The sequence below is a fragment of the Stigmatopora nigra genome, chromosome 7 (genome assembly GCF_051989575.1).
Source record: "Stigmatopora nigra isolate UIUO_SnigA chromosome 7, RoL_Snig_1.1, whole genome shotgun sequence".
NCBI lineage: Eukaryota > Metazoa > Chordata > Actinopteri > Syngnathiformes > Syngnathidae > Stigmatopora > Stigmatopora nigra.
Genome location: NC_135514.1, coordinates 11475624 through 11487991, shown reverse-complemented (window position 1 = coordinate 11487991; position 12368 = coordinate 11475624). Strand labels below are relative to the sequence as shown.

General features: G+C 36.8%; 1 protein-coding gene across 1 annotated transcript; it reads right to left on the bottom strand.

The window, feature by feature from the left end:
- Positions 1 to 1910: 1910 nt before the first annotated feature.
- cacng6b (calcium channel, voltage-dependent, gamma subunit 6b) lies at positions 1911 to 11827 on the bottom strand. Its single transcript, XM_077720978.1, has 4 exons — positions 11316 to 11827; positions 7287 to 7361; positions 6517 to 6654; positions 1911 to 2380 (listed from the first exon to the last, which is right to left on the bottom strand). Exons 1-4 carry the CDS (start codon positions 11677 to 11679, stop codon positions 2160 to 2162), a joined length of 798 nt encoding a protein of 265 aa, XP_077577104.1. The 5' UTR covers positions 11680 to 11827; the 3' UTR covers positions 1911 to 2159.
- Between the last annotated feature and the right edge of the window lie 541 nt (positions 11828 to 12368).

The following is a 12368-nucleotide window of genomic DNA, read 5'->3' as shown; positions in this document are numbered from 1 at the left end:
AATGACCATGTTTAGTAAGGATTTTTTCTTTAAAAATGACCATGTATAGTAAGACTTTTTTCTTAAAAATGACCATGTATAGTAAGGCAAATGACCTGTATCGTCTAATTTAAAAGCTATTTACTTGTTTTTTTAGTATGTTTTATTAGTCACTTTATTCTCCGTAAGACTTAAAACTTGATCAAAACTTTGTAAAACTTTCGACAGGACACCTGATGTATTTTGCATATAGATGGAAAGCGGCAGATGGTTTGCAGTCACCGAATTGTGTGACGAAAAATAGAAAGTTAAAGGAGATACTTTTTAACCGAGTGAGCGCATCCATTTGCGATTGAGTCCATCTGGTGCTTCATGCATTTTTTACACGGCTGTCGTGGTCCTGACACGGCGGTCGCATTTTTTGACCTTCGCTGACACTATTCGGACTCGGAGCAGGTGCAAAGGGGACATCAAATTCATGATGGGGGGTATTTGAACTTTGAAACTTTTCTCAACCAGTAGTGAAAGATGTAGTTGTTTTTAAGAGGAGCCTCCAAGGCTCAAAATAGATGGATGGTGTATTTTGTTGTGAAAGATCGTCTGTTCTGCGATTTTTGGAGATGACAGATTGGCCAGAAAAGTTTGTTTATGTGAGGTGAATTTTGTAGTGTCGTTGGGAATATTATTATTATTTTTTAACTGGATCTGTTTTTGCTTGAAAGGTGGAACGAACAGATTATCAAGGTGTGGGTGAGTAACTTGTTCTGTTTTGATTTAGGTTTTTATTTTTTGTTTTTTTACGGGTGTGATCTTAATACTGAGTTCTAGGGTTAGTGAGAATGTTGTTTGATTTTGTATTTAAATACACCATAAACCTAACCATTTTGTATTTAAATGCACCCTAACACTAACCATTTTGTATTTAAATACACCCTAACCTTAACCCTAACCCTAACCTTAACCTTAACCCTAACCCTAACCCTAACCTTAACCTTAACCTTAACCCTAACCCTAACCTCACCCTAACCATTTTGTATTTAAACACACGCTAACCCTAACCCTAACCACACCCTAACCCTAACCACACCCTAACCATTTTGTATTTAAACACACCCTAACCCTAACCCTAACCTTAACCCTAACACTAACCACACCTTAACCATTTTGTATTTAAACACACCCTAACCCTAACCATTTTGTATGTAAACACACCCTAACCTTAACCATTTTGTATTTAAACACACCCTAACCCTAACCTTAAACCTAACCACACCCTAACCATTTTGTATTTAAACACACCCTAACCATTTTGTATTTAAACACACCCTAACCCTAATCCTAACCCTAACCACACCCTAACCATTTTGTATTTAAACACACCCTAAACCTAACCCCAACCCCGACCCTAACCATTTTGTATTTAAACACACCCTAACCCTAAGCCTAACCCTAACCCTTCTATCCAGCAAACATGCAATTAGTTGTCCACTTGCACACCCACCGCACATTATATATTTATATTTATGTATGAACACAAGTGAGCTAGAATGTCACATAGCTCCAATTTCTGCCCAGTGGGAGTGCAGGTGACACTAATTATCCCGACGAGAGACATTTGAGATGTTGTGGTCCTCGTTGGGGGCGTGCCCAAGGTGCGAGCTCATCGAGATCAAGGGTGGAAAAGTAAACGGCGAGGGACGCATTGTTAGAATTCCCGGCTAAGGTTTCCCAACTTCTGCATTGGCAGCAGCCTAAATTTAGCCGGGCCGGTTGGGGGTCTCGTGGTCTAAAGGTCACTATTGAATGGAGGGGTAAAACATGCAAAAAAAATAGACAAGGAAGGAAGATGTTTAAATATAGAATTTTTATGTAAATCAGTGAAGTGTGACTAAAGACCACACTCCAAAACATTGACATTTATCCAATAAAAAGCATGTGTTATGTACATTGCGGCACTGCCGGTGTACAAAATCTTACATTTTTGTGTGGGTGATGCATTCAAAAATTAACACTAAAACGTCCATTCTTAAAATGTATTCAAATTCACAGAGGAAGAACAAAAAGAGACATATCAAGACATGAATCTCCGTCAATGGCCGCCAATGATTCTTACTGTATAACATTAGATTGTACACATTCAAACAGGAGTGACAAAAAAAATCAGACATTCAATTTCCCTACTAGGTGGCGCTGTTCTTGTGTGGCAAACACTTCTGCCAAGAACTGATAGGCTTGGATAGGATAATAAAAAATAGCCCCCCAACAATAAGAATGGCCCCCGCCGCACCGACACAGGCCGCTGACCAGGACAACTGGTGGTGAAGAGGGATTGTGTGGTCACTGGCCAGCAGGGCCAGCACGGATTGGTGGAATATCACGATGGAGATGAGCACCAGGGTGCCTGGAAATGTGGGATAGAGAAGGAAGGATTTACTGATGATGTCATTCTGTTGCTTTCTTTAAAAAACGACAGAGTATAATAAGGCTTTTTGTCTTAAAAAAAAACGACATAATATAGTAAGGCTTTTTTCCTTTAAAAACGACATAGTATATTAAGGCTTTTTCTCTTCAAAAACGACATAGTATAGTAAGGCTTTTTTCTTAAAAAATGACATAGTATAGTAAGGCTTTTTTCTTAAAAAAACGACATAGTATAGTAAGGCTTTTTTCTTTAAAAAAACGACATAGTATAGTAAGGCTTTTTCTCTTCAAAAACGACATAGTATAGTAAGGCTTTTTTTCTTTAAAAAACGACATAGTATAGTAAGGCTTTTTTTCTTTAAAAACGACATAGTATAGTAAGGCTTTTTTCTTTAAAAAAACGACAGTATAGTAAGGCTTTTTTATGCGAAAAAACGACATAGTATAGTAAGGCTTTTTTATGGTAAAAAAACGACATAGTATAGTAAGGCTTTTTATCGCAAAAAAACGACATAGTATAGTAAGGCTTTTTTATGCAAAAAAACGACATAGTATAGTAAGGCTTTTTTATGCGAAAAAACGACATAGTATAGTAAGGCTTTTTTTATGCGAAAAAACGACATAGTATAGTAAGGCTTGTTTATGCGAAAAAACGACATAGTATAGTAAGGCTTTTATATGCAAAAAACGACATAGTATAGTAAGGCTTTTTTCTTTAAAAAACGACATAGTATAGTAAGGCTTTTTTCTTTAAAAAAACGACATAGTATAGTAAGGCTTTTTCTCTTCAAAAACGACATAGTATAGTAAGGCTTTTTTTCTTTAAAAAACGACATAGTATAGTAAGGCTTTTTTTCTTTAAAAACGACATAGTATAGTAAGGCTTTTTTTCTTTAAAAAACGACATAGTATAGTAAGGCTTTTTTCTTAAAAAAACGACATAGTATAGTAAGGCTTTTTTCTTAAAAAAATTACATAGTATAGTAAGGCTTTTTCTCTTCAAAAACGACATAGTATAGTCAGGCTTTTTTCTTAAAAAAAACAACATAGTATAGTAAGGCTTTTTTCTTAAAAAAACGACATAATATAGTAAGCCTTTTTCTCTTCAAAAACGACATAGTATAGTAAGGCTTTTTCTCTTCAAAAACGACATAGTATAGTAAGGCTTTTTTCTTTAAAAAAAACGACATAATATAGTAGGGCTTTTTTCTTTAAAAAATCACATAGTATAGTAAAGCTTTTTTCTTTAAAAAAACGACATAGTATAGTAAGGCTTTTTCTCTTCAAAAACGACGTAGTATAGTAAGGCTTTTTTTCTTTAAAAAAACGACATAGTATAGTAAGGCTTTTTTCTTTAAAAAAACGACATAGTATAGTAAGGCTTTTTTCTTAAAAAAACGACATAGTATAGTAAGGCTTTTTTCTTTAAAAAACGACATAGTATAGTAAGGCTTTTTTTCCTTTAAAAACGACATAGTATAGTAAGGCTTTTTGTCTCAAAAAACGACATATTAGAGTAAGGCTTTTTCTCTTCAAAAACGACATAGTATAGTAAGGCTTTTTCTCTTCAAAAACGACATAGTATAGTAAGGCTTTTTTCTTTAAAAAAACGACATAGTATAGTAAGGCTTTTTTCTTAAAAAAACGACATAGTATAGTAAGGCTTTTTTCTTTAAAAAACGACATAGTATAGTAAGGCTTTTTTTCCTTTAAAAACGACATAGTATAGTAAGGCTTTTTGTCTCAAAAAATGACATATTAGAGTAAGGCTTTTTCTCTTCAAAAACGACATAGTATAGTAAGGCTTTTTTCTTTAAAAAAACGACATAGTATAGTAAGGCTTTTTTCTTAAAAAAACGACATAGTATAGTAAGGCTTTTTTCTTTAAAAAAACGACATAGTATAGTAAGGCTTTTTTCTTAAAAAAACGACATAGTATAGTAAGGCTTTTTTCTTAAAAAAACGACATAGTATAGTAAGGCTTTTTCTTTAAAAAAAAAAAACGACATAGTATAGTAAGGCTTTTTTCTTAAAAAAACGACATAGTATAGTGAGGCTTTTTTCTTTAAAAAAACGACATAGTATAGTAAGGCTTTTTTCTTAAAAAACGACATAGTATAGTAAGGCTTTTTCTCTTCAAAAACGACAGAGTATAGTAAGGCTTTTTTCTTTAAAAAAATGACATAGTATAGTAAGGCTTTTTTCTTTAAAAAATGACATAGTATAGTAAGGCTTTTTTCTTTAAAAAACGACATAGTATAGTAAGGCTTTTTTCTTTAAAAAATGACATAGTATAGTAAGGCTTTTTTCTTTGAAAAAAACGACATAGTATAGTAAGGCTTTTTTCTTAAAAAACGACATGGTATAGTAAGGCTTTTTTCTTAAAAAAACGACATCGTATAGTAAGGCTTTTTCTCTTCAAAAACGACATAGTATAGTAAGGCTTTTTTTCTTAAAAAAAAACGACATAGTATAGTAAGGCTTTTTTCTTAAAAAAATGACATAGTATAGTAAGGCTTTTTTCTTTAAAAAAACGACATAGTATAGTAAGGCTTTTTTCTTAAAAAACGACATAGTATAGTAAGGCTTTTTTCTTTAAAAAAATGACATAGTATAGTAAGGCTATTTTCTTAAAAAAACGACATAGTATAGTAAGGCTTTTTCTCTTCAAAAACGACAGAGTATAGTAAGGCTCTTTTCTTTAAAAAAACGACATAGTATAGTAAGGCTTTTTTCTTTAAAAAAACGACATAGTATAGTAAGGCTTTTTTCTTTAAAAAAAACGACATAGTATAGTAAGGCTTTTTTCTTAAAAAACGACATAGTATAGTAAGGCTTTTTTCTTAAAAAAAACGACATAGTATAGTAAGGCTTTTTCTCTTCAAAAACGACAGGGTATAGTAAGGCTTTTTTCTTTAAAAAAACGACATACTATAGTAAGACTTTTTTCTTAAAAAAAACAACATGGTATAGTCAGGCTTTTTTCTTAAAAAAATGACATAGTATAGTAAAGCTTTTTTCTTTAAAAAAACGACATAGTATAGTAAGGCTTTTTTCTTAAAAAACGACAGTATAGTAAGGCTTTTTTCTTTAAAAAATGACATAGTATAGTAAGGCTTTTTTCTTAAAAAAACGACATAGTATAGTAAGGCTTTTTCTCTTCAAAAACGACAGAGTATAGTAAGGCTTTTTTCTTTAAAAAAATGACATAGTATAGTAAGGCTTTTTTCTTAAAAAAAAAACGACATAGTATAGTAAGGCTTTTTTTCTTTAAAAAATGACATAGTATAGTAAGGCTGTTTTTCTTTGAAAAAAACGACATGGTATAGTAAGGCTTTTTTCTTAAAAAACGACATAGTATAGTAAGGCTTTTTTCTTAAAAAAACGACATAGTATAGTAAGGCTTTTTCTCTTCAAAAACGACATAGTATAGTAAGGCTTTTTTCTTAAAAAAAACGACATAGTATAGTAAGGCTTTTTTCTTTAAAAAATGACATAGTATAGTAAGGCTTTTTTCTTTAAAAAAACGACATAGTATAGTAAGGCTTTTTTTTAAAAAACGACATAGTATAGTAAGGCTTTTTTCTTTAAAAAACGACATAGTATAGTAAGGCTTTTTTCTTTAAAAAACGACATAGTATAGTAAGGCTTTTTTCTTTAGAAAACGACATAGTATAGTAAGGCTTTTTTTTCTTTTAAAAAACGACATAGTATAGTAAGGCTTTTTTTCTTAAAAAAACGACATAGTATAGTAAGGCTTTTTTTCTTAAAAAACGACATAGTATAGTAAGGCTTTTTTCTTTAAAAAACGACATAGTATAGTAAGGCTTTTTCTCTTCAAAAACGACATAGTATAGTAAGGCTTTTTTCTTAAAAAAACGACATAGTATAGTAAGGCTTTTTTCTTAAAAAAAAACGACATAGTATAGTAAGGCTTTTTTCTTAAAAAAAACGTCATAGTATAGTAAGGCTTTTTTCTTTAAAAAACGACATAGTATAGTAAGGCTTTTTTCTTAAAAAAACGACATAGTATAGTAAGGCTTTTTTCCTTTAAAAAATGACATAGTATAGTCAGGCTCTCTTCATGGACCGCCACCGTCATCCACCATACTTAACCTGATAGGATGAAACAGAAAGATGCCGGCTTGAGGAAGAAGGACACACTTTTACTGAGAGTCATAATGATGCAAATGGAGCCCGTCACCATCATGGTGAGACTTAGGAGAGCTAAAACAGCGGCCGCCAGATTCAAATCTAGCAGAAAAAATTAGAAATTTTTAGATAAGTAAAAAAAACATCCCTAATAGATTAATAAATTGATCATCAAATTAAACATTAACATCAATTCTGTGAAAACAATAACAAACTTTGTAAACATCCTTCAATGTGCAATTATAAAGTTAAACAAGATTAGTTTCCTTAACTTATATTCTTAAAATCCCACCAATTATTAAAAAAAAGTTACAAAAAAGATTATTCACTTGCTTTGGGACGTTTTTCAAATGTTTTGACATTAAAATATATTCTGAGACCTCAAAATAAAACACGATTTTTCATAAAAAATATACTTCCTATTTATTTTCAAGAAATAGCATTAAGGCCAGACTTTAGAAAAAGAAAAATACCTGAATTAAACATTAACATTGGAGTTAATAAGCCAAATGTTGACAGAAAATGATTCACATGCTGATTTGGCTCAACTTGAAAGAGATTTTTTTGGCAGGTGAACACGCACAGGTGCAACCTAGATAACCCGAGCCAATACGTACGAATAAGGCCGGGATGTCACCCTTAGTCCCAGAAAGTAGCGTCCCATTGATTAATGAAGTCACATGCCAAGAAAACCAGTGCAAAAAACATTATTTCATTGTAAAAATGGGCCTTACTTTTGCTTGTGGTCTTCCTGAACACAACAGCATTTTCCCCTGAGGTGAAGAATTTGAAGTAGGTACAGTTGGATTCTGCAGACCAAAAGACAACTTTAGTACAATATATAAACACTCGCCCGGCTGCCGGTCTTCCGCCAATTGCCTTTTCTGCATCCCTGAGCACGCTATTGTCCTTCCAGGCATCGATTCTATTTATAGCCAAGTGTTGATTCGCAATATGTACGGACACACACACACACACACACGTTCACGCATGGTTGAAAGGTGTCACATGCATATGATTGGACGTCACACATCGTCAATGGCACTGAAAGATTAATGAATTAGACACCAATGGCCATCAATAGTGATCAATGAGTAAAATGATCAAAATGAATAAAAAAGCTCCTATTGAGTGCAAAGACGAGGACACTTGGGGATTATGAGCGCAGATGGAGGGGTGCTTGGTGAAAGCTAAGAAAAAAATAAGAAAAAGAAGACAGCCACAGATGGAGGAGGAGGTTGAGGGAACCAGGGATGCGGGAGTGGGAGCCAAGGGGCTGCCACGCAGGGGGCCCCTGAATACTGCATTAAACCTCCTCTTCCTCTCCATTTCACTATTTTTAGACAAAAACTGTGAAGTAGATGCATTCTACACAGCTTCCCGGGCGCATAGTGACAAGTCTCACCCACAGAGTGTAACAGGGTGCACGTGCTCCTACACAAACACACAAAAACGCACACACATACGCATACAGTCAACAATGTCAAACTCTGTTTCATTCATGTCAACTACATCTCATGAAGGCCGGACCAGTTTAAATTTTCCTAATATTATTCAGGTAAATGAATGAGATAAATATACAAGTACTACTACTTTCTCTCACAGGGTGGTGGCCCAGTGGTTAAGTCATCAGTCTGCCGCCTCTGAGGTCCTGGGTTCAAATCCCAGCGCAAACAAAGATTTTCCCAATATTATTCAGTCAAAAGAATAAGTACTAAGTACAAGTAGTACTACATTTTCTCACAGGGTGGTGGCCCAATGGATAAGTTATCAGTCTGCCACCTCTGAGGTCCTGGGTTCAAATCCCAGTGCAAGCAAAGATTTTCCCAATATTATTCAGTCAAAAAAATAAGTACTAAGTACAAGTACTACTGCATTTTCTCACAGGGTGGTGGCCCAGTGGTTAAGTCAACAGTCTCCCGCCTCTGAGGTCCCTGGCTCAAATCCCAGTGCAAGCAAAGATTTTCCCAATATTATTCAGGTAAATGAATGAAGTAAAGATACAAGTACTACTGCTTTCTCTCACAGGGTGGTAGCCCAGTGGTTAAGTCATCAGTCTGCCACCTCTGAGGTCCTGGGTTCAAATCCCAGTGCAAGCAAAGATTTTCCCAATATTATTCAGTTAAAAGAATAAGTTCTAATGCCTAAGTGTCTAACTGAATAAGTATTCAGTGGTGGATGAAACATTTAGTCAAAAAAATGACTAAGTGTTTCACCCCATTTCCTTGGATAAAACGTACAAGTACTACTGTTTCTTCCCACTGGGTGGTGGCCCAGTGGTTAAGTCATCAGTCTCCTGACTCTGGGGTTGTTGGTTCAAGCCCCAGTGCAGGCAAAGATTTTCCCAATGTTATTCAGTTAAAAGAATAAGTTCTAATGGCTCAGTGTTTAAGTGTATAAGTATTGAGTGGTGCATGAAGCATTTTGTCCAAAAAATGACTAAGTGTTTCACCCCAGTTCCTTGGATAAAACGTTTCAACACCTATGTATAAGTGGGGCACGAGTTGGTGTAGTGGGTTGCACACTCGCCTTTGCACGGAGAGAACGTGAGTTCGCTTCCCGGTGTCGGCGGTTCACTGACCAAGCAAGCGGTCGAGGGTCGGCCGAAGGCCGACCCGAGAACGCCTTTCGCACGGACAGGTCCTTCAACTGTCTTCCGAACTGCCGAAGGCAGTTCGGAATATAACCTTTTGCTGAAAAGTATGACTAAGTGTTTAATATAAATTAAAAAGATTTTTCTTTTTTTTTTCTTCTTGTTCCATTTTCCGGACTACTTGGTTCAGTGATCAGCCAAATGACGACAGCGGGAATCGAACCCAGGTCTCCCGGACGGGAGTCCAGTGCTCTAACCTCTGCGCCAACCAAGTGACTACACTTTCCTTGGTCGTCATTTGAGTTTCTTGACAAGAAGTACACAGAAACAACTAAGTGAAAATGTGTGCAGACCGGGAATCGAACCCAGGTCTCCCAGACGGGAGTCCAGTGCTCTAACCTCTGCGCCAACCAAGTGACTACACTTCCCTTAGTCGTCATTTGAGTTTCTTGACAAGAAGTACACAGAAACAACTAAGGGAAAATGTGTGCAGACCGGGAATCGAACCCTAGTCTCCCCGACAAGAGTCCGGTGAACAAACCTCTACGCCAAAGTGTCTTCACCTTACCCTTGAGCAAGGAAGCCTTACTATACTATGAGAGCCAAATGAGATAACCTATACACCACTGCACCATAAAATACATCAATTTTTTTTTTAGCAAAAAAAAAACCTATTATACTATGTCTTAAAAAAAATGTGATGCTATACTATGTCATTTTTTTAAAGAAATAGTCCAGTAAGTAGGAAGAGGAGAAAGTAAAATAGTACTTGGATAAGTCATCAGTCTGCCACCTCTGAGGTCCTGCCACGAGTTGGTGTAGTGGCCATATGTGGCCCGCGGGCCGTAGTTTGCCCACCCCTAGCCTAGATGTCAATGGCACTAAAAGATGAACATCCCGGCGAGAAGACACCAAACAGCGGTGGCGGCGGCCGCGAAGAAACAGTTGTTTGTCGCCCCAAACAAACATGGCCACCATCTGCCCGTGGCACCAAGACGTGTAAGCAGACCGGCTCGCACGGCGTTACGCGTCAACAGACTGTTAGGTACACATCACGACGCCTCTTCACGATATTACATAATCCTCCGCGTGGCTTTCCAATGCTCTTCTTCAATCGGACCACTGCTCTGATTGTGTTTCAGGAATGTTTTAATTGGCAAGTGGAGGGTGGATCGTTTGACCTAAATGCATGATATCACAGGGGTCAAATTCGCAAACCTCACTGCCCCCTAGTAGCCAACATGTGCAGAAAATAAGGGATATTTTTTCAAAATTCTATATTAAAGGGTGTCTTTATCTCTATCACCAGTAGTACGACTACAACAACTACTACTAACACCAGTAGTACGACTACAACAACTACTACTAACACCAGTAGTACGACTACAACAACTACTACTAACACCAGTAGTACGACTCCAACAACTACAACTACTACGAACACCAGTAGTACGACTACAACAACTACTACTAACACCAGTAGTACGACTCCAACAACTACAACTACTACGAACACCAGTAGTACGACTCCAACAACTACAACTACTACTAACACCAGTAGTACGACTCCAACAACTACAACTACTACGAACACCAGTAGTACGACTCCAACAACTACAACTACTACTAACACCAGTAGTACGACTACAACAACTACTAATACTACTACTTCTACTGCCACTACTAATACTACTACTTCTACTGCTACTACTAATACTACTACTTCTACTGCCACTACTAATACTACTACTTCTACTGCCACTACTAATACTACTACTTCTACTGCCACTACTAATACTACTACTTCTACTGCCACTACTAATACTACTACTTCTACTGCTACTACTAATACTACTACTTCTACTGCTACTACTAATACTACTACTTCTACTGCTACTACTAATACTACTACTTCTACTGCTACTACTACTACAACTACTACAACTATTACTACTACTACTATTACTACTACTACTACTACTACTACTACTACTACTACTACTACTACTACTATTACTACTACTATTCATTCATTCATCAATGGCAGGTCACAAGGAGACAGATAACCATTAACCTTGGGGCAATTTTGAGTGTACAACTAGCCTACCCGGGTATATATATATATATTTTTTTACCAAATCCAACGGCGGTGAGGTCCCCCCCGACTCACCTCCCGGCAGTTCAGCGGGACCACAGCTAGCCCTCTCGGGGTCCACGTCAGCCACCCACAGGGTCCGCACGCACGCCTTCCACAGGCCATAGTGCGCCATCTGGCACGTTTGGTTGCCGCTAAAGTTCTTAGGTTGGGCCAACTCCACCCAAAACTCGGTTCCCACTCCCAGCACGGTCAGCGTCACGCCCACCGCGCACACCAGGAAGGCCAACTTGATCTTGCCGTCCTGGCTGTCACTCATCTTCTGGTTCCGTCTCTGAGCGCGGCCCCCCTTTAAGGCGGCCAGACCACCTCCCTGGCCGCCAGCCGCCGGACCTGCACGACTCTCATCGTCGTGGGGGACAAAGAAGTTGTTCCACATCTCCAGGTGGGATATTTGGTATGGATGTCAGAGCGTCACTTTATAATGGCAGATGAATAAATCCCATCTAACACCAGAATAAAATCAAGTGAAAAAAAGTAGTTACGTGGAATTCAAGGTTTAAATGAAGCCGTTTCCTTTTTCCTGTCATCTGAAAAAGAAACAAAACAAAGCGATGAGACAAAATTTAAGACCAACTTTGTAAAAGTTGAACCTTTTCATTCAATAATTAATCACTCATTTTTATTTATACCAATACAATGCATATGTTTAACTGTTATTGATATTGTAAGATTGGATTGGAGTCATATCTCTTAAACCTTAAACAATAGAAAAATAATTTCAGCACTCACCTAGGCATAAAAAAGCAAGCCATGACAAACATACTCATACAAAAACAATAAACATGGAGGACCAAAATGGGACTAAACTGGGAAAAACAAAGAAGCAAAAACATGACTTACATGGACAGGGAACCACAAGGTACACCAGGTAACACTCCCACAATGGTTCTAATCACAAAATAGAAACACCTGGCCAGGAGAGGAAAGGGAAGCCAGGAGGGACACAAGTGGTGCAAAACACAATCACCCAGCCAGCACAAACACAAGGAAAACACACACACAATCACACACACACTTCCACCAAAACCCCAACAAAACTATAAGAGGCCTGAAACTGTGTTTGAA

Coding starts and splice junctions, on each gene's coding strand:
- cacng6b (XM_077720978.1), bottom strand. CDS start 11,679: ATGTGGAACAACTTCTTTGTCCCCCACGACGATGAGAGTCGTGCAGGT. Junction 7,362..11,315: donor TCCCGCTGAACTGCCGGGAG/GTGAGTCGGGGG, acceptor TTTGGTCTGCAG/AATCCAACTGTACCTACTTC. Junction 2,381..6,516: donor TTTCTGTTTCATCCTATCAG/GTTAAGTATGGT, acceptor CCACATTTCCAG/GCACCCTGGTGCTCATCTCC.